The 22,143-nt window shown below is 42.0% G+C and overlaps 1 protein-coding gene across 1 annotated transcript in view; it reads left to right on the plus strand.

Moving 5' to 3' along the window:
* MAP2K6 (mitogen-activated protein kinase kinase 6) overlaps positions 1-8,557 on the plus strand; it is a 123,219-nt gene extending 114,662 nt beyond the window's left edge. The window contains exons 11-12 of the mRNA XM_065896548.1: positions 3,434-3,479; positions 8,202-8,557. Coding sequence (XP_065752620.1) covers positions 3,434-3,479; positions 8,202-8,279 — 124 coding nt within the window. The 3' untranslated portion in view covers positions 8,280-8,557. The remainder of the gene's footprint in view (positions 1-3,433; positions 3,480-8,201) is intronic.
* Positions 8,558-22,143: the final 13,586 nt, after the last annotated feature.

Consider the following 22,143-nt stretch of genomic DNA (forward strand, 5'->3'; position numbering starts at 1 on the left):
ATCTTGGCAGGCTTAGAGTTTTTCACCATAACTTCTTTCGATAGGTTATAGGCGTGGGGACTGAGGGAAGGTCATTGGGGACCAGCTCTGCGAAGGGCCCAAACAGCTTGACTTCCTTCTTGCTGTGCCTTTAGGCCTATTTAAGAGCTCAGCGCCCAGTCCACCAGCCCGATGTCCGTCGGAGATGGTTAGAGGCCCACCCAGATGTCGATACTGTGTGAACTAGTACAAAAGAGACAAACAAATATAGCTCCTGACTTGTTCAGGAAGGATAGTAAAAAGAGGCCCTGGATATTTATTTAGCTTATGACCAATGTATGGCTCGGGGGGCGCATTGTGTTTATTCTGTGGACGCACCAAAGAGCCCTTCTTGGAAACAGTCAGGGGGAATTCAAATAGGCAGAAATCCTCTGGTCAGCACAAACTCGAAGCTAGCAATGCTCAAGGCGGCATAAAGCTGTTTTTTAGTGTCAGCTACGGTCAGGAGTGTGTGTTGTGGCATTTGGAAGAGCAATTAGGGCAGTTAGCTAATTGCACGCTTGAAAATGACAAGCCACTTGAAAATCAAAAGTCTGACTCAAATCCAAAAAGAAATTGGTGTAGCTTTGAACTCCACAGTTGCTATTTTGTACTGAATTTCAAGCACTTCCTATTAAACATGGAAAATTTGCTTTTTTTCCTATAACCTTATCCTGAGTATTTTGCTATTCTTAGCCCATGTTTTGAAGTGTTCTTGATTTAAAAGATGGAGAGAATGGGTTATATCAGTTATATTAATTCAATAAACAGCCTTGGTTTGCTGTGTAAATATTTTCCAACAGTACTCTGCAGTAGTGCTTGTGGTACATTCTGAGATTTCTAATCAGAGGCCGTAGGTCAAGAAATAGTCTATTGACAGCGATCTCTGAGGTTTTAGGAATTCTTAGCACTTTATGACGGTCAACTTGGGGTATTTTCCCTACATTTTCTTTATACAAAGAAATCTGGAGAAATTTTCATAAACTTCCACAAGTGAAAAGATAAGACGTCCTGACTTAAAATGACCTCTCCTTAAAAAAATAAGTACTTAATTTCTTCTACGTGGTGAGAAGAGAGAGTATCATTTCATTATGTACTAAATAGAAGGTCAAAAATCAGCTATATCACAAAGAACTCAGGTTGGTAAAAGAGGGCATTGTTCGTTTGAATCATTTGAGAGGCAAGCTTTTCTTTCTATCATTTCCTTGGTTCAGGGTTGACCAGTGAGAGGTGGGAATGGAAAGTTGGGATGTGGTCTTCAAGGAGACTTTTTCAGAGTCTGTATAGATTTAGGGTTTGATGCTTGATTAATGGTCCATCTAAATAGGACACTTGACTACTGAGTGTGGACTTAACGTTGCATGTGTGCTTTTCCTTACTGATTTTAGGAGGAGAAATTGTTCAGATTATAGAGAAGACTTTGTGCTTCTTGATTCGATTTGAACAACAGCCGAAATTCAAGGCTTTTGTACATCAGTCTGTTTACTTTTTTTCCTAGGGTCTCTGTGCAAGTCAGCCACGCACCTGGGATCACATTTCTTCCGTGTTTCTTTCTAGATGAACTAGCTCTTGAACTTAGAAAGACTTTTGTTTCCTGGGGTGGAAGGCAGGGAGGGGAGGTAGACATGAGGATATGCCCAAAAGAGAGATGAACCAGCTGGAGATGACTGTAAGCCAACTTCATTTCAGAGAAGGAGCTAGAGGGGGCAGCGAGGAGGAATGCCCTAGGACACATAGCCCAGGGTTTCCCGACCTAGGCACTAGCGACATTTTGGACTGGATCATTCTTTATCGTTGGGTGTCCTTAGCAGCATCCTTGGCCTCTTCCTATTAGTACCAATAACCTTCCCCCCACCACCAGCTACATCAACCAGAAGTGCCTCCAGACATGGCCGAAAGTCCCCTGGAGGGCAAAACCACCTGCAGTTGAGAACCACCAACAGAGCCTTTTAGAATCTCAGGATATAGGTGCACATGGCGTCATCAGTGGGAGCTACAATGTCTCATTCATTTCACTCACGCACATCTTCCTATGTCAACCCAGCTGTGACAGTCGATAAGTCCTCTTTCTAATTCGATCTTATTTTTATCCTCAGTTGAGATGAAACTTCCTCTCTTAGGTTGTCTGGGCTGTGAGGTCACTAGGGTCCTAGATCTGCCCTCAGTTCCAGGTTGAAACTTCTGTCCTCACATCTACCTGTGCCCTCTCAGGTTCCCTGGCTTCTACCCACAGCATTGCCTGGAGTCAACGGGTAGGCTGCTTTAAGTTGTTCTGGTTCAAAGGCTTCCTTTTCTTTTTTTCATTTTGTGTTGTTTTAAACCATAGTTTTTCCAAGCATCTCAGCTGTTTCACTCTCTGGTTGGTTCTGTATCTGGCCCTCCCCTCAATCCTTAGCCTCTGTGGGTGGAACAGAGCTCATGTCACACATACTAGGTCTCATTTTCTCTAAATGATCCATTAGCACGAACCCCAGCCACCCAATAACCAGTCACTTTTTGGTTCCTTCAACGCCAGGCAAACCTCCTTTCCACGTATGATCTTCTGGCCCAGGGTACAGGAGTCTGTAGGTTGCCTTGCGAATCATACTTTTCAAAATCATTCTTTTCTCCATTCTGTAACCTGGGATTCCACCTCCAAATAAACTGCTTCTTTTTTTTTTTTTTTCCATTTTAAGGCTGCGGGTGGATAAAGGGGTGGGTCAAGAACAGGGGTGAGGGGTTGGTCTCTTCACTGCAGTTTTATTACTATTGCCTCCAGTATCAAATGTGATTAAGATGTCTGTGTGTACAGACAGCTGAATGAATGGGAGCCACCCGACAGGAGTGTATGACCACCAAGTACTGATATTTCTAAGAAGAATAACTGCTAAGTCCTTGGTTGCGTGTGCTCTTTCCTCAGCCAAGAGGTCGTAAACCAGCAGCGTGACCTTAGACATTTGTGTGTATTGCTTCTCTAGCAAGCAGGTTCAGCAGGGAGTAGAGAAAAGCAAATTATGCATACAAGGGGCCAGAGGCAAAGAGAACGAGGTACTGAAGATAGTGAGGAGATAATGCATGTTATATAAGAAATACCTGCCAATTTCTTTGCAAGTGGGGGTGGATTAAATGCTGTTTTGAAGGAAAGGAGACATGTATTTTGTTATATAATAAAAGTTGGTTTTTATGTCATTGGTAAAGTGTCATAAGTAAACACACACACACACACACACACTCTTATTCTTCCCATTAAGGTACACCCAGAGCGATTTAAAATGTAACTGGTAAGACTAAAGAGGAAAGTCAAGAAGGGAGATTTATGTTTTCAGTACATTTTTAAAGGTGGTTCTGTTTAGTCTTCTACAGGTTCTGAAATCCTAGTCTAGTGAAAATACAGATGGTTTCTAGATTTTAATGTGATCTTCTTTCTTTCTTTAAGCTTGAAGAAGAATTCCAAAGAGAGGCCAACATATCCAGAGCTTATGGTGAGTATTGTTAGTGGTGTAAATGTGTCCAGACTAATAGCGAGGACAGGGAAAATGACTGACACCTAAATTATAATCAAACAGCTGTATTGGAAGTGCTGATTCACTGAGACATTGGTAAGTGAGGTCAAACTAAGAAAAAAAGAGCTGAGGCTTTCGTGTGCCCTATACTCATCCTTAGTATAACCGGGCTGTGTCACCAGTCTTAGCAATTTTTTACATGATAATAAAACCTGTCATCGTATAGACCAAATTATGTCTGTGAAATTTATATTTTCAAATTTTAAAGACATTAGGAGTCACCAAGGAACACAAATAGAAGGAAACCATAATTTAAAGGATTTCAATAATGAGAGAAACTTAAGTGCTACATGATTGATCGATTTTTGATCAATGAAGGAAATGAAATCACTATCTTGAAGAGATATCTGCAGCCCGTGTTCACTGCAGCAGTATTTGTAACAGCCAAGACGTGGAAACAATCTAAGTGCCCAATGATGGATGAACAGATAAAGAAAAAAAATATGTATATATACACACACACACAATGGAATATTATTCAAGCATTAAAAAAGGAAATCCTGCCACTTACGACAACACGGGTGAAGCCTGAGGACATTATTCTAAGTGAAATAAGTCAGACAGAAAAAAACAAATACTGTATGATCTAACTTAAATGTGGAATCTTAAAAAAATTGAACTTAAAGAAACAGAGTAGATTGGTGGTTGCCAGGGGTGGGTGGGTTGGGGGACTGGATAAAGGTGGTTAAAGAATACAGATTTCTATTTACAAGATGAATAAGTTCTGGGGGTAGAATATATAGCATGGGGACTAGAGTTGACAACAATGTATTTATTACATATATTCGAAAGTTGCCAGGAAAGTAGAAAGCATATCTGGCTAGTCACAGCTTATCACGTGGATTTTTAGTTCTGTTGGTTAAGCGTGGATTTAAGTCTGAACCATGCATCGACTGTGTGACTGTGAAAGAGTTCTGGGAAGAGTCTGACAAGAGACAAGGCACCCTTCTCGGGCTTCTTTGTCCTCTTTAAAAAGGCAGCCCCTGGGACTCAGCATTCAGCGAAGCTTTATTCAACTAATACCCGCAATTGAGGCAGAAAAGGAGATGAGTAATGCTTGAAAACATCTTAGCATACTGCCTGTTTGGGTTAAATATTTCCTCTCTGATTATGTTTATAATAGCCAGTCAGGGGCCTTTTCAACCCTGGCTACTCTTTTCTGGTATTCTTCTGCAACCCCCAGAGTATTTTAAAATTAATGTCACATAAAGGGCAATAGGCATAGAGCGATTCCTGTGCGGTCCTATGGAGCCTGTACTCCTACTGTAAAGTTGCCTTGTTTGTCAGTCTTTTTAGATACAAGAATATTTTCTGTATATGTCTGATGATTTAAAATGCATGACATTTTTTTCCCCCTTCCAAGTGACTTCTTATCAGAGGTTTCATTGGAACACCCTTGAGAAAAAATGCTGAGTCCTAGCTTAATATCCATTGGTAGCTGATGCTGAATTCTACTTTTCCAATTTATTCTAACACTATGGTCTATTATGGTCTACATATTAATGTTGTAAGATCGTGTGGGTCTCCCCTCCCCCCCTCCCTGCCTTTTATGGCATTCATCTTTGTGGTCCTGGAAACGGACTTGCCTTTTAAGGCTATAGCTGCTCCTTGCTTTTCTGTGGAATTGAGGTTTTTCAATGGAAAATCTGAGTCCAAACTCTTGGTAGCTTTGGTAGAACACATGCTGAGAGGCTATTGTTTAGGTTGTGGGAGTTGGTGAAGAGGTAGAAAGGAAAAAAAACTCCTCTTTTCCAGGTGAAGAACAGTATAATTAAGGCCCCAACCCAGACATGTGCCTCTTATAGAAATTCCATATATTTTGCCCTGTTTGGCTTGAGAAGTGGACATGCTTTAAGATCATTTCATTTGCTTATTCTTTCAAATGTCCATGGGGGGACATGACTCGGTAGGAATTGTTCTTCTGGGGCAGGGGACTAGCCAGGGTTTTTGTCAAGGATTAGACAGTGAATATTTTAGGCTTTGTGGGCTGTCACAACGACTTGACTCTGCTGTTTTGGTGTGAGAGCCGCCATATTCAGTAGGTAAACAAAAGGGTGTGGCTGCTTTCCAATAAAACTTTATTTCAGAAATAGGCAGTGAGCCAGACATGGCCGCTGGTCCATCAAGTGCTGACCCCTGTCCTAGACGATAACCACGAGAAATGAAAACCAGGTGACTGCCCAGTGAGGTGATTATGTTCCCTGAATGTCCCGGGAAGTCCTAGATTGAATCACAGTGTTAAACGGGGATGACCGAACACAGAGAAAACCACCGTCTTGAGGGATGAGGTGTCTGCAGGGGATCTGGAGACTCTTGGTGATGGCAGCGATGCTCCCGGCAGTACGTTCAAGTCCTCCCTTCCTGTACCTGGCCCCTCTTTGGAGAAACTCAGCCTGGGCCTATCGCCTGGGGATGATTCCATGGTGCTCCTTCGCTGTCTCCTGGTTGCTGTCCTTGCTATTCTTAGCTGATTGCTTATAGAAGGGACTGGTTCCCTCCCAACCTTTTACAGCCTCAAAACCCGCACAAGAAGACGAGCCACACTTTCCATTTTCGCATGCCCGCCTGCTTTCCCCTGCCCCTGCCCTCTGGCTCTCACAGCATTCTCCCAGCCTGAGAATAAACTGCAAGATGCCGAGGATTTTTTATTTTTTAAGGCTCCGGGTCAGGTTATTGAATTCAATCACAGACCCGGGCTACGTACACTGAGCTGAGAACCACCAGCAGAACCAGAGGTAGGACAGGACTGGCAGGCACTGAAAGCAGTCGCTGAGACAGGTCCAAGGCTTGACGTGTCCTGTTTTGATAGTAAAAAGCTTTAAAGGACATAAAATGATCTCTAAGTGTCAAGATGATGTGGGAAAGCTAATAAGCATGATGGTAAAACACTTGGTAAGTGTGCTGTGTAAGTGGTTAGTAATCAAAAGTAATGCTTCTATTTATTTATCCAAGGAGCTCAAGAGGAAGGGCCCAGCACCTAGAGCTTCAGTTAATCCCATGGATATGAAACTCTGGAGCAGCACCCAACCTGTATCTTCAGATGGGCAAAGGCAGAAAACCTCTTTTTTTTTTTTTTTTTTTCAGTCATGCTACTTAATGGTGACCACCTACCTTCTTTGGGGCTTTATTTCTTTGTTCCTTTCCCATTTGCATTGTTTTCTAAAACTTCCACGGGTGGGCATTCAGTTTCCCACAGGGCTGACTCAGCCAGCCCTCTGCTGTCAGGTTTAAAACAAATATAATTAGAAAACCTACAGCTAGGCAACATGAAAGTTGTAAACTAAAATCCTCAAAGTCAGGGGAAACCGAGTGAGTCATCCGCATGTCTGCGTGCAAAAATACTCATATTTAGCTATTCAACTAGTCCTTGAGAACAATGCCCCCAGACAATCAGGGAGAGGGCCCTCCTAGCTCGGGGGCACGTGGCAGTAGTTCTACCTGAAGGAATTGTCCTTTTTGGTTTGTTCGTTGGTTCTGTTTCCACTGGGAGACTGCGGATCATGAGCTGATGTGTCTACTAACTAGAGGTGTAAGGTTCCAGTGTGACGGCCAGGCACTTCCTGTAACAAAATTGAGCAATTTGGGGAGGACTGCCCTGCTGCAGAGCAAATGGCTTCTTTTCCTTCAGAATTGTTTTGAAACGTGTGGCTTCCTGTATTGGACCGTGCTTATTCCCCCAGCAAAGGACAAGACTTGGTGTAAAGTTTACTTAATCGGAGCTGCATATGAATAGAGACCATTTTTTTGCTTTTCAGTTTTTAAATTCCAAGTTGAGTTTTCTCTGCCCATACCTCGAGTCGGGCAGGCTACATTATTTTCCAAATGGATCAAATCATCATGGAGAGACATATGTATCACTTGTAGATGTGGCTTAAAAAGTAGCATTGTTAACTGTCTCAGTCCAAACCACCTCTCCTGGTATTTTAAAAATTGGTTTCTCACTCTGCCACCCATTTCTTGAGAACTGAGATGTACATAAGCCTCTGAAATTTCTAATTATTTTACTACTGTATCTGTCTAAAAATTACTTTGTAAGGAACAGGGTTATTTGTAAATCGGAGCCTTGGACCATCTTTGCTATTCCTTGTATTTTACCAGGGACGGATGTGTATAGCTAGTTACATGTGTATATTTTAAAGCAGTGGATACACTGTCATGGAAATATATACCAAAATGGGAGGAGCAGCAGCTAAGCAATATCTTTAAAAAGTCTGCACAGGGGAGGGCGGGATGAACTGGGAGATTCGGTTTGACATAAATACACTACCATGTGTAAAATACACAGCCAGTGGGAAGCTGCTGTAGAGCACAGCGAGCTCAGCTCGGTGCTCTGTGATGACCTAGAAGGGTGGGATTGGGAGGGGGGAGGTCCAAGAGGGAGGGGATATATGTATACATAGAGCTGATTCACTTCACTGTACAGCAGAAACTAACACAACATTGTAAAGCAATTATACTCCAATTAAAAAAAGAAAGTTAGCATCACTAAATGTGTACTTGGTTTGGGAGGGGGTAGGAAGAGTCCAGTTTAGCCCTGATAGGGGTACTTAATTTGTTGACTAACCAGATCTGTTAACTTGGTAATCTCATGCATTGTCAGTGACAGGCATTAATATCAGGTATTTTTCTTTTCTCTACCAGCAACATCCATTTTTCACCCTACACGAATCCAAAGCGACAGACGTGGCATCTTTTGTAAAATCGATTCTTGGAGACTAAAAACAATGGACTCCATCAGTTGACCCTCCTGTGGATTGGTGGGTTTAACGGGGTGAAGCAAGTTCACTAAAGCGCCAATAGAAACTCATCTTTGAGATAATTTAACCCTGCCTCTCAGAAGGTTTTTTTCTCCCCATTTCTTTTTTTTTTTTCCCCCTCCAAAGGGGGCCTTGGAATCTATAGTATAGAATGAACTGTCTAGATGGAAGAAATATGATAAAGGCTTAGGACTTAAAAAAGGTGATTAAATATTTAATGATGTATCATATGAGTCCTTAGGCTTTTCAGACTTCTCTTGTTCTTTACAAAATGAATGCATTGGCCCTGGTAAAAAGGTGCTACAGTGGTGATGAAATTGTAAGTAGATCTGTGGTTTGTCCCACTTATTATTTTAATATTTATGTTTAAGCGCTTGGTTGAAAAGATTCGATTTTATGCAAGGAGGGAGAGACAAAAGACAAGATTGGGTTGGCAGTATTTATAGGCTTTTTCATTTTTTAAGTTCAGTCGTGTCTGTGGTCCAGAAGAAGTTATTTAATGTGCATCTTTAAGAGTATTATAAAAGTATCCACCAGGAGCTCTTGTGAAGTATCTGTCCCAGCTGTTGTGGCTGCTGCCGTGTTCCTAAATTTCTGCTCCATCCTGGGGAATAACCACATTTTCTGGTGAAGTGGCAAGGTATCCTGGTCATACTCTTTTCCCAATTTTGGAAAACATAAAATCACTTTTATCACAGCTCAGAGTCACAGATTTGGTTCTCTTGATATTTGTGTTACACTATTAATGGAATGTGATTTGTGATGTGATTTTCCATCATCTGTCTATCCCTCTACACGTGCGCGTGCATGTGTATGTTTGTATTTGATGTCACAAATTCTGCCACATGGCTCTTATAAATAACGTCTAATATCTATAAATACCATCTAAGGAGGACGTTTGTCAGTCCTAAGGGGAAATACGTCATACCACACAGAGAATCAGTGCCTTCCTCTGCTTTTCCCCCTCCTACCATGTATAAGCCCCAAGGATTGCCTTTGTTGTTACTGTACTCTTGCTTTGTTTTTGGTTTCGTTTTCTGTTCAATGAAGAAGCCTTACTATAAATGCAAGGGCTGCAGTAGAAGAAAATTAAAGGCAGTGAGTCGTTCTCTGATAAGGTGAGAAGGTAATGGGAAGGGTTGAATGAATTCCTGGAAATAGAGGCCACATTTCCACAGGCCGAGTTCAAGGCACGTCCTTCTTCAGCAGTGGATCGCTCCCCGGTGGGAGGCCAGCTCCATGGTGGACTCCTAACAGGCGGATGAGGCAACAAAAGCTCTTTCTCGTGGCCAGATACACCCACGGGTTCTCTGCTCTGGGGCTTGAGGTTCCTCAAAGGTCAAAGACTGAAGTGGTCCACAGGGAAAATACGACTGAGAACCACCAGGAAAACACTGTGTTAATCATGCAAACGCACTCTTGCAGCACAAGGGCAGAGAATTCTTATTAAAAGAAAAAAGAACACACTCTGTTCCTTTCTTTGCCTCAAATTCACAAATATGGAGAGAAGACTGCTCCCTTGAATACCCTGCTTTTTCCCCTTTTAGATTGTGAAGTGCAATCTTTTCTTTTTCTCTCTTTGCATGTTTCCCTTGTTCTTGGCATCCAGCTCATGCCCAGAGAGGGTCTGGCTCGTCCATACACTTCTTCATCTTCAGTTCCAAGACATACCTGTTTGATAAACATCAAATTCATCTGCTTTGATGCTACCCCGGTCTTCATCTTTCTCCAGCCAGAAAAAAGGGTATTATCCCAGTCATTATTGCCATTCACTTTCCTACCCTTCTTTCTAAATCTGGAAGTTTCTCTCTTTGAGACCCAGAGAAAAAAATCAAAACTGTATTCATTCATCTTCTGAGAAAAGGAAGTAGCAGAAAAATATCTGAGGCCATTTCATGACAGTTTTTGGTGAAATATGTAAAGCAAGACATCTATCTGGTCTGGGTCAGATTACTCTTACCTCTCGTTCAGTGTGATTTCTACTTTGAAATTTTCTTAACTGTGTGTCTCATGTGTACCCATCTCCAGTCTGTGAGGCCGGGGCCTGGAATCCCAAAACAAGTACACCCGGGGAGAGGGGTTAGTCAATGGTTCTCAACCCTGGTGCACACTGGTATCACTGGGAGCTTGTGAATGCTGTTAATGCCAAGGCCCCAGAGAGTCTCACTTAACTGGTCAGGGTAGGACCTGGGAGCAGGCAGTTTTCACAGGCCACTACTGTGATTCTGATGTGCAGCAAGGTTGACAGCATGGTCTACTACCCCCTAAGGAGACAGATGGAATACTGATTTGAAATTTGGGATACCTTTTCCCCATAGAAATGATGTTCTACATGGTGATTAGGTATCTTACATACTAAAGTAGAATGGCCTGATAGCCTTACAAGTCTAAAGTTTAGGATTTTTTTTAGAACTGTGTTATAAGTTCTAAACAACTAATTTTAAAATAAATATAGAGATGCATAAACTATATTTAAGTTGATGTAAGTTGGGAGTCTCCTGTACATACATTCATACGTGTGTGTGTGTGTGTGTGTGTGTGTGTGTGTGTGTGTGTGTGTAGAGAGAGAGAGAAGAAATCCCTGTCCAGGGATGATACTCAAAATATTTCATGTGCTACCAGCATGGACCATCTGAATATTAGCCTTGCCTATAATTATCAGTGTATCAGAAAGTCAATGTATCTCTATAAGAGATCATGCTCTTTTTTCCACAAATGTATTTGATTTGGTGTGATATAATTACCCACATTATATATTGTCTTTATGTTGATAAAAATATCCATTTCTCTATATGTTGTTGGCTTCAGAGGTATGCCAGAAAAGCAATGTGAACGACTTTTAGGACAATTGCCATTTACGTGCGTGTATCAGTAAGGATTGCCCTTCGGAGGAAACACTTTCAGGATTATTTATGTGGATAATGCTACTAAATATCTTGGCCACTTCTCTTTCAGAAAAGGCTTCAGAATCCACTTCCTCCCCCATAAGTGTTAATGTAGAATCATCATTTTATAATTATTCCTTAGTTGTTTGTTTTTACAAAAATCCTTACCAGGTATTTTCCTCTCTGTTTTACCCACCTTGTGTATCAGACTTAGCACCAAGCTGTGCTTGGCAACTTCTAGAAGTCAAATTTGCCCTCAGAGCTGGAGTTTCACCATTGACAACTTTTAAATGTCTTTTTAGAAGACCATGCATTGGCTCTGAAGATAATTTCAAATGTAGATTTCTCAAAAAAGCACGCGCTCGTTTTTAAGCAAAGTCAACCTCCCCGGAGTAAGTGTAGAGCCTCCCCAGTGGTGACTTAAGGGGAAGGAAATCACACAGATGTGTGTACGTCATGATGAAATATCAGAGAGACCCCAGTTTCCCAGCTGGCTACTTCTATCAGCCCCGATGTGGAAGAACCGGCCGTTCTTCCAGTGTCTGTGTTTGGTCACACTGATGTAATCAGAACAAATTGGTTACATACGCCGCTTCTCTCTTGCTTACACAGTCTGAGATGGAAAATGAGTATGTGTGTGTACAGCTCAGAACTGTCTGTCTTTTACCGTGCTTGTATAGCCTCCAAGCCTAACCCAAAAATGTATATGCCAGAGATTCCCAAACATCCTCTGTTCAGGGTGCCATTGATTGTCTTAGTAACTTCTTCCACGGTGCCCCAGGCCAAAAGAAATACTTAATAGTTCCATTTATTAAGTCGTTAGGTCCACAAAACTTTTTTTTTTCTTCATGTTAAAACAGTTCATTAAACTAGCAAGGAGAAGTCGGTAATTGAAATGACAATAAACAGTACCATTTACAGGAGCATCAAAAACCTCAAAATGCTTAGGGACAGATTTAGCAAAATAGACACAACACCTGAACAGTGAAAAGTATACAATGTTTCAGAGAGAAGTGAAGGAGACCTGAATAAATGGAACGAGATATTGTGTTCCTGCGTTGGAAGATATTGTTTTCATATCAGTTCTTTCCAAATTGATTTATAGAATCAATGCACTCTCAATAAAAATTCCAGCAGGTTTGAAAAATATATAAATTGACAAGTTGATTCTTAAATTTATATAGAAGCACAAAAGATCTATAATAGCTCAAACAGTTCTGAAGTAAAAGAGCAAAGTTGGAGGACTTACACAGTTGTCCCTGGTACCCTTGGGGGACTGGTTCCAGGACACCCCATGGGTACCAAAATCCATGGATGCTCAAGTCCGTTTTATAAAATGGTATAATATTTGCATATAATCTGTGCACATCCTCCCATACTAGGTCCACAACTTAATTGTAGTAGTTTGCAGGATGTCCTACAGATGCCGCTGTGGTTCCCTTGAAAAGTTATGATATCTTGTGTCCCTAGGAGTTTTCTGTGGAGTCTCAGGGTGTCTCAGCACACAGTTTGGGAACCACAGGTGTATGGGTTTTTTTTGTTCTGTCTACAGTTCGTGACCCTGAAAACGCAACTCTTGGTTACTCAGTCCTCTGTACGACTTCACTTTTGTGTCTCATTATTGTTGCTGCTTGCCTCTCATTGATTAGGTTTTTACAATTTTTTTTTTTTTTTTTTTTTTGCGGTGTGCGGGCCTCTCACTGTTGTGGCCTCTCCCATTGCGGAGCACAGGCTCCGGACGCGCAGGCCCAGCGGCCATGGTTCACGGGCCCAGCCGCTCCGCGGCATGCGGGATCCTCCCGGACCGGGGCACGAACCGGTATCCCCTGCATCGGCAGGCGGACTCTCAACCACTGCGCCACCAGGGAAGCCCTGATTAGGTTTTTAATTGAGGCCCTACCCTTCTTTGCTGTTCGTCAGCCCTGCGCCCGGTGTCATGGTCTAGAAAGTGAAACATTCCTTTGCCCCAGCATTGGAGGAGGTCAGCCTTGAGGCTAAAGAGGCACTGTTTTCTGCTAATGCAGTTGATTTAGTGTCTTTGAAACAGAATCACAAAGGAGGCAGAGAAGGGCGAATGTTTTTGCAGTTTAACTCTAAAAATGCTTTTGTTGACCAAGAGGCTTCACCAGCTCTGCTCAGGGAAACTACTCTGCTTCTCCCAAAGGTGTCGAACAAAACACTTTATCTTTGGCCTGAAAGTGCAGTGGATACCTACTTCTTGACTTCCCAACCCCAATGCTTTTTTAGCTATGTAACACCCTCTGACCTTGAAGGATTCTTATTTTCATAAAATTCATTGGAGCTGGTGGTCAGATCTAGTAAAATGAATTAAACCTCTACTGTGCTGGGGAATTTGCCTTCTTAATGTCTATCTATGACTTAAAGGGAGATTTCCTAGCTTAAAGGAATCTTCCATTTTTATTAGCAAGTAGAAGATGCAGTTTTCAATCCAACCCCTGATGATTTACATATTCAGATGGAAAAATGCCAGAGTAAAATCTAGGAAGAGGAAGTTACCAAACCTGATAGAATGGACAAAAGGTATTTTACTGTAGAAGGTCCATGTTCCTCTTGTGTGTGTGTGTGTGTGTGTGTGTGTGTGTGTAGCACTGTTTAATGTGCTAAGGATACTCTTTGGCTTTCTTTGGCTTTAAGTGGGGTACTCTGGATTGCTTTGAGACTCTGTTGAAAGCTAGGACCTTTTCCCTAGGAAAATGTACACTGTACATAGTTTTGCAAACATTTTTCGTTGTGGGAGAGGGGAGTAGAGTACAATCCCATATGATCAATAACTTCTGGCTCTGTAGAATGTGGACTGTGACACCCCAGACCAGGGGTTGGCAAACTTTTTCTGTATAAAGGGCCAGATAGTAAATATTTCTGGATTTGTGTGCCATGCAGTCTCTGTTGCAACGATTCAAGTCTGCTGTCAGAGAGTGAAAGCATCCATAAACAATATGTAAATGGATGAGCACAGTGCTGTGTTCCAGTACAACTTTATTTACAAAATCAGGCAACGGGCCAGGCCATGGTTTTCCATAACCTGTTCTAGACCATCAAATACAAAACTGCAATTGATTAATTCTGTGTATAGAGTTCTTCCATTTAGTATTTAGCTCAACTGCTGTTGAGGCAGATGAGGAAGGTGGACATAGGAAAATGAATTCTGAAAAGATGGGGACTGTTCAATCCCATGAGAATTGCCTCTTAATTTCCTCAGGTAAGTATTCTGCTCTGGAAGCCAATGGGACAATCTTCTTCAGATTAAACTGAGTGTCCACCTCTTGCATTTCTATGCAATAACTTACTTCGTAACGCGGAAGTGAAGGCACACTTCTCCTGGACGTTCGCTGCATTCTTGTCTCTTAGCTTTTTTGCATTTTGGTTCTCTTTGTGGTGTGATTCATGTGCAAGGAGAACCATGAAACCCGACACAAATCATCCGGTTTTCCTTCTTCCTGGACTGCAACAGGCTTTGAGAAGCTGGGAGGCCACTTTAACCTCAGAAGTAGAAGGTAGATAGAATTCTGAAAATCTTCCAAGTCATCCACCTCATCTGTTAGGCTGTCTTTGAAGAGAGTGATAAAGAATAGTTTGGGGTCAAAATATTTGTTCTCAGGTAGACTTAGCGCTATAGGAGACGCAGACCTACCCCTTGAGTGCTGTCCCTGGGCTTGGAGAGAGGAGACCGCTTTACCTTCCTCCTTTCTCAAGGGGTCTATGCTGGATGCCTCCTTTCTGATGTGACTGTCTTGGGTTGCCAGCCTTGCTTGAATCTCTGGGCTCCACAGCCCTCAGTGAAAGCTCTGTTTTCTCCATGGGACTGTAACAACTGTATAATTTGCTTTGCTTCTGTCAGTAATTATCCTCTTTGCTGTACAGAATGCTATACAAATAACAGTCTGCCAGTTACCTAAGCTGTCTCTATTTTCTTCTTCCAGGACAACACATCTTCCTTAAAGCTATAGTCTCTTTACTATTCAGAAACTTTTTTTTTTTTCCTGCTACACCATCGGGCAAACATAAAGTACACTTAAAATGACACCTGGAAACTCCTCATGGGAGCATATTTAAGTATTTGATCTGGTAATTTACCTAAAAGAATGTTTTCTCTTCACCTAGGGAAATAAAACCTGAATTCCTGAGCCTTCAAAATGAAACTATCCTTCTGGGGGAAGCATATTGCCACCAAATACATCACTCACCACCTGTTCCTGGTTTCTGCAAAGAAGATGTGTCATTTTTCTGAGGTTTAGAGTGTCTGTGTTTACAACTCTACAAATATCATTCTACCATTGCAGGTTTTCTAATGGAGCCATTTGGAATCAAGACTTCAGCTGGGGTTTATTCTTTTCAGTTCCTGACCCAAACTCCTTTTGCAAGCAACATTTCTCTAAAAGCCTTTTTTGTATCTGAGGGAAGAGAACTGAGGGAAGAGAACTGGGCCTCAGAAAAAACATAAAGCAAGGTCAAGGACTTTGTGATAGGGATTCTTTTCTTTAAAAAGAAGCCGATAGCACCTCGTAACACAAACATGTGTTAAGAGAATTAAAAAATATCCAGCCTTGTTCCCTTGGACTGTCAGTATCTTGACATCACTTGTATTTGTCATCTGAACTAGGATATCAAGCCCTTTATTCTTGGGAGTTTACAGTTGGATTTTGGGAGATTTGCATTGTATTTCTTTCTTACAGTTGTCAGTATGGACATATGTCTCTGTGGACACTTAATCCTGACACACTTTTGCATTTCGGGTTTCAAGGTCTCTTTCGAGGAATGAGGCTAACGCTCTTATGACTTGGAGATGAGTTCAGGGAAAGCACGGGGCAGTTTAGGCACTTACTTGTGTCTTAATATAGGAAAAAACAAAACAGAACTTCCTAAGTATCCCCAGGGTCTGTGGCTTCGGCCAGGCCATCAGGGTCTTTTCCGTTTTTCTTGAGTGCATTTGCTTGTTATTCCTCTGCCGGTTACAGATGAACTGGGCTGACTTAACACTTCTGTGGAAAGGAAGTGATCCAACCATTTTCATATATCAAAAGTCAGAATCAGCAGTTTTGCATTGGTCTTGCCTACGTGGACTCTGTTGTTCTCAGATCGTGAAATGGTGAGGGACAGCTAAGAGAACTTGTAGCAAAGCTCTCATTCACAATATAAGACCTTATAATAAAACTTCCATTTGGCCTTTAAAGAAGAGCAGCTGGGTTGGCTACGTCTTCCTCCAAAGTCACATTCTACTGTGGCCAGAAATGAACAATTAGCATCGTTTGGTCACTACCAGTGTTTGTGTTGGAGCCTGCAAGCTATTTCAATAGAGCAAGTCAAGCCACTGCCCTAGGGGATTGTCATCGGACTTTGTAGTTTCAGGCTGAACAGTGATGTGAAATTGTGCTTGGGGGCTCGAAGAAAAGATAAATGCAAAGGGCTGGCACCCCATGGAAGAGCAAGCTGATAAGAGAAGCAGACAGATATATCCCTTAATTTATTTTCAGTAATACTATAAAGATGATCCCCTATGGGAAAATCTATCAAAAAGCCAAGCCTTTATTATTATTTTTTTCTTCAAAATACTGAACTATAAGAGGATTCAGAAAGTGACATAGATTTGGATATCAGAGAATTTTCTCTTGTTTCCCTAGTGTTACTGATTCTACAGAGACCATTTAAACTGATGGCACCCAGAAAAAAAGGTATATGATTAGAAGGGTGATAAAGCATTTTGAGAGTATGCAACCCATCTATCAGCTGCCTTCTGGGTAAAGAAAAATGAACACAAAACCGAGCCTCCTAACGTTTAGTTCCGGGGGCAAACATTTTTAAGAAAGGTGGACACCAAAGGTTATCTGATGAGCATACTTTTTCCACAATGCAGAGAACTGTGAATGTTCATAGAAATACACTACAGGTCTTCACCAGAAGAGCTAGAATTTATAATTAAAAGAAAAAAAGCTAGTTTGAATTTTCAGAAGCAGTGTGGAAAAAGTGGTTGTTCTATTTTCTTTTCTTCTGATCTCAAGTGGCCTACTGTATGTTCAATTCTCGGGGAGGTAAGAGTTAAGGGCACAGAAGTTGTTTCCAGACTATATTCATTGGTGCTTCTGGGGGAGGGGAGGGGTCTCGTTGAAGCGGGAGGGAAGAGAGTGTGATAAAGGTCAACCTTGCCTATCTGAAACCCCTGTCAAACTCCAGTCAGAATATTTGGCTGTCAATATTGTTCCCTTTAACTGGAAGTCTCTGTGGCTATTAAAGCCTTGGGAACTTAGGATGAAATGACCCATCGAGGACCACAAATAGCCCAAGAATCTGGGAGCTGTGTCTTCAGCAATATCTGTGCGTCCTTGATGTTTGTTGTCTGGAGTATGCTAACAAGACTCGGAAGCAGAAGGGCAAGAGAGGGTCATGTATGTTCATTTTCAAGCATGAATCATTTGAAAGAAAGCGTAGACATTGACCTGTGACGGCCGTGCCTACAGATCCTTAAATTGGTTACTACTGTAAAGTGGCTGAGGGTAACCTGATCTCAGTGACAAGGAAGTGTTGTCACTGGGATCTTGATGGGCAGTGGAATTTCTAAATTTCTACATTTGCAGAGGCGGGAACTGTCATTTTTGTTCACTGACACACAGGAAAAAAATAAAGCTCTTTGGACAGTGTTAGCACGGAGAAGGGTGCGTTCTGAGGCTCAAGCTGAAGGTCACCACTGCTGGGTTTTACAAAGGCTGCAGGTGGAGAACAGGAGTGGGTCCCAGGGTGGCCCGTGGGAGCTGGAAACTGAGACAGTGTATCTGTCGTGAATGGAACGCAAGGGAACATTCAGACATCAAACGGATCGTATCAGGTGCCTTCCGCACACTCATCAAAAATCTGCGGTGAATCCTGACAGCGGTACCTTTGCCATCAAACCAAATTTAACAGCTGGAGCTCCACAGCAGCCATTTCAGAACAACTATTTGTGTCAAAAAGTTACATGTGGCAACAGTTTGTCGCGTTTGCAGAGCCACCCGAGGAGGCTCGATTAAGAAAATTCAGACAATTTATCCGTGACCTTATCCATGTGTTTGTTTTATTCTCTAGTCTCAAATTTATTTTCTGAGTGGAGTGATTTTTCTCTATGAACTGGAATGATGAAGTGATGTTTTAATAAAATAGGTATTTTTAGAGGAAAAATGTTTTCCTTCTGTAATTTAACTTCCACAATTGGGACATATTTCCTACACTACGGAATCATCACGTTGGGTCATTTAAAGCTGGAAGAGGGGGTGGGCTTTATCAGTAGTTCAAATTGTTTATTTAAATACATGAACATTTTTCTATATATTTTGTGAAAATATTGATGAGATGCTAGATATATACATACTATATGGAATTGAACTTTACAAGAACTTTAGTTTGATAAGTGGGGTTCCCCAGCTTCCTTTGTGCCTCAGTCTTACTGCTGAAAATGCTTTCTTTATTAATCTGGTCTTCGTATGGAAAAAAAAAAAACACACACCTTTTTCTTACCTTGTGTGAATTTTATGAGAGGGCTTTTTTATTTGTATATATGATTGATTGTTTTCCTGTGTTGCACCCCAACTTTGGTTTTAAGCCATGTTTATTGTAAAGACAGCTGTTGGGCAAGTGGAAACATGCCTGGTCTTTACAATCCCTTGATGCTAGAAGGAAGTAATTCTAGGTGCTGGTTATTAGGAGGCCCTGCTATCTCTTCCTGGAACCTGATAAGATTCTGAAAGGAGATCGGAGAGGTTTCGAAACCCGTCTCTGGCTCTGTGTCTCTGGAGAGTGTGAAATAGAAGATTGACTCCCATTTTGTGGATTCCCTCATCTTTCCTGCCATGTAGAGCATACTGCTACCTTTCCTGGTGAAACTCATCTCTTCTTTGTGGACTGCCATATCTTTTCTTTATGGCTGAGGTGGGCTGGGCTGTAAAGTATGCAATTTGTTGTAAGTTTATCCAGTAAAGACCTCTGAAGACTGTGGGTAGAATGTTTCCATGCCTTTGAGGTGCATGTTACATCTACGTTTTGGCCTTGGGGACTTTTTGCTTGTGAGATGAAGGAGGAAAGAGGAACTTGCGGGTCTACCCTTAACTCTGTGTGTATTTTTCTACATGGAAATGTGTGTGGCAGCTTCCTTAAGGGGAAAACCTTCCTAACCATTGTATAGGGAAAGGGGAATTACGAATATCAATTGATAACTTCCAGCCAAAGCTTCAGTATTGTATTTAAAAATACCTGTTTTGAGGGGACGTGTACCTTTTGTTGTCTTTCCCGTGTTAGCTTTGGTGGGGGCGGGGCAGGCATTTTCATTTTAGCTTAGCTTTCCTGTTACCCAGGTTGTGTGCACTGCTGTTGTTGTTTTCATCTAAACTACCGCTTATTGTAATTGGTGATGTTATCTCAAAATCTCGAAACCAAGGAAATACTGGGCTGGCCAAAAAGCTCGTTCCTGGAAGCTAATGCGCAGGACTTGAGGTAGATGCAAGTTTAGCGTTGACGTAGGTTAAGTTTTAATAGAGTTACCAGAAATATCCTGGATTGAGGGATAAAGTGGCTTTAAAGAGGTCACGGTTGTTTTTAATATTGGGAGAAGCCACCTGTCCTAGGTCCTTATTCTTGAGAAATTCATCTTTTCATGTAAATACCATTGGTGGGCATACTTCATAGCCTGGATGCTTGGCCCCTAGCAGTCAGTAAACACGGAGTTATAATAATTGCCAAAGGTGGGAGTGATTTTCTCTGACGTAGGTCATTCAGTGGTGAAATTTCCAATCAGACTATCGTGCACAAAGCATAACTTTGTAACCCCCCCACCCTTTCTGATCTGAGAGCACAGGAAACGAAGAACAAGGTTCTGATGTGCCGCGCAACAGTTCTTTGAATCCGTGTTTTTGGCCAAGGAAATGGCTGAGGCGTCGAACCACGTGATTATTACGTGGCTTGTACGGCAACCGCCCTGGCCTCCCTCCCACCACCTCAAGGAAACTGAGAATTTTCAAAGGAAAATGAAATCGGGAGATTAGGTCACACTTGGACTCCTCTGTGGATGAAGAGCTGACACTGATTTCCTATCTCAGGATACTCTTCGGTTTCCTACTGCTGCTGAGAACGGGCTGCAGACACCGTATCTGGTCTCCGGATGTTTGCGCTCGTGTGTGTAAGGCTTCACTCCAGGGGTGTTGTTTTCCATGTCGGGTCCATCTATGAACTGACTCGATAACGTGATGAAGATGGAGGAGATAGTGACAATGTCAAATGACAGCCCACCACCTCTTTCCGTCAAAGTGCTTGCCCTGTGTTCATGGCTAGGACAAAGAACTAAGTCTGCAGGAGCCAGGTAGCCTCAAAAGAAAGGGTGTGTTGATCTCACAGGAAAATGTACAACCAATAAAAGACATTTCAAAAAGGGCAGTGAATCTATATTAATTGGGTTGTTTGTGGAAATCCTTTGTTCCAGAAATGCTGCTTTTATGTGTAAATGCCCTGCAGGTAAAAGCTTTGCTGGAACTCTATATTCTCTTGTTCTCTCATCCATACTACCCCACTTCCAAAACATATGGAACAAAACATAACAAAACAACAGCATCACAGTCTTGAAGACCCATTAGAAAGCCATTTCATCTGCAGGGAACTTCAGACTCGATATTCCTAGAAGTGAAGGCCATTATTTCATTATTAAAATCAGATGGCTTGTGGTGGGGATGAGTCCAGATGGCTGAAATGAAAAGACGAAGACCGAGACTTTCTGGCTTCCATGTGTTCCTGACACCAAACAATGGTGAACAGTAGCCATCCAGTTATTTGAGTTTTTCCCGGTCCTATACGTAATGCACGTAATATTAGGAAACTTGCCTTACACCTTCGGGTAGTGCCGCCGCCTGTAATGTAGATGTTCTGGGAAAGAACATGTTCTTACATTACAGGTCAACAGGGATGGGTCTGCAGAGTTCTCCGATTTCTCCTGTAAACCGAGTGGCTAGACCTAATTGACTTGTATCCACATTACTCCAGTTTAGAGAAGAACTGCTAGATCTTAATGTTAACAGTTTGAGCGGATCACCAATTGCATCTGGAGGCACGCACTCACCTCTCTCTTGCTTGTTGCCGAAACAAGTTGGCGTTGCTGAATCAGGAGTTGGCTCTTTTAGCAGTCCCTAGTATTTCACCTCAGATTTACATCCCTTCTACAGGCTGTTGGAATACCAAGTGGAGGGCTCACCTTACTTCTGCCGACATCATTCAAATGACTTTCCAATGACAATACACTCTCTTATGCTGATTTTGAAGTCCTTCTCCCCCTGGAGGGTATTAAGATTGCTGCAGTCCATCATCTTTCTTAGGTGATGGGCCTTCCTTGGCTTTAGGAATTTTAAGTTCCTCTAAGGGGTAGAGGTGTGTGAAGGGGAACAGCAGGAACACACACAAGATTCTCAGGCATCACATATGAAAGTTATTTTACCCATTTCTCCATTTCCACAGGAATTTACAGCCATTCCATACCTTAACATATCATGAGATAGTTAAAATGTGTTTCTTTCGATGGGCATAAGGCCTTCTTTCTTTCTTTCTGATTGTTTTGGGAAAGTTGTAAAGAGCGGAAGGGCCTCAAACACTTTCCCTCGTGCTGAATATCAACAAAGGTTTCACTTTGCCTCAACACAGCTCTCTCCTTCCATTATTCTGGCGCTCACCTCTCTCATCTCTTAGTTTAAGGTCCAGCCTTAAACTAAGAGATCAGACTTGTTGGGCAATAAACCCAAATCAGAAACGTCTAGTGCTGGGGCCTCTGCTCACACAATGGTGTCCTGGTGGTCATTCAAGAAATAAGCTGGAGTGTAAGAAATCTCTTTTATGAATATCCACAGAGGAAGGTAGCAGCGTGAAGAACTTAAAGAAAAAGGACAGAGTGTAAGGACACGGAACCAGAATCTGACTCTAAGA

The sequence above is a fragment of the Phocoena phocoena genome, chromosome 19 (genome assembly GCF_963924675.1).
Source record: "Phocoena phocoena chromosome 19, mPhoPho1.1, whole genome shotgun sequence".
NCBI lineage: Eukaryota > Metazoa > Chordata > Mammalia > Artiodactyla > Phocoenidae > Phocoena > Phocoena phocoena.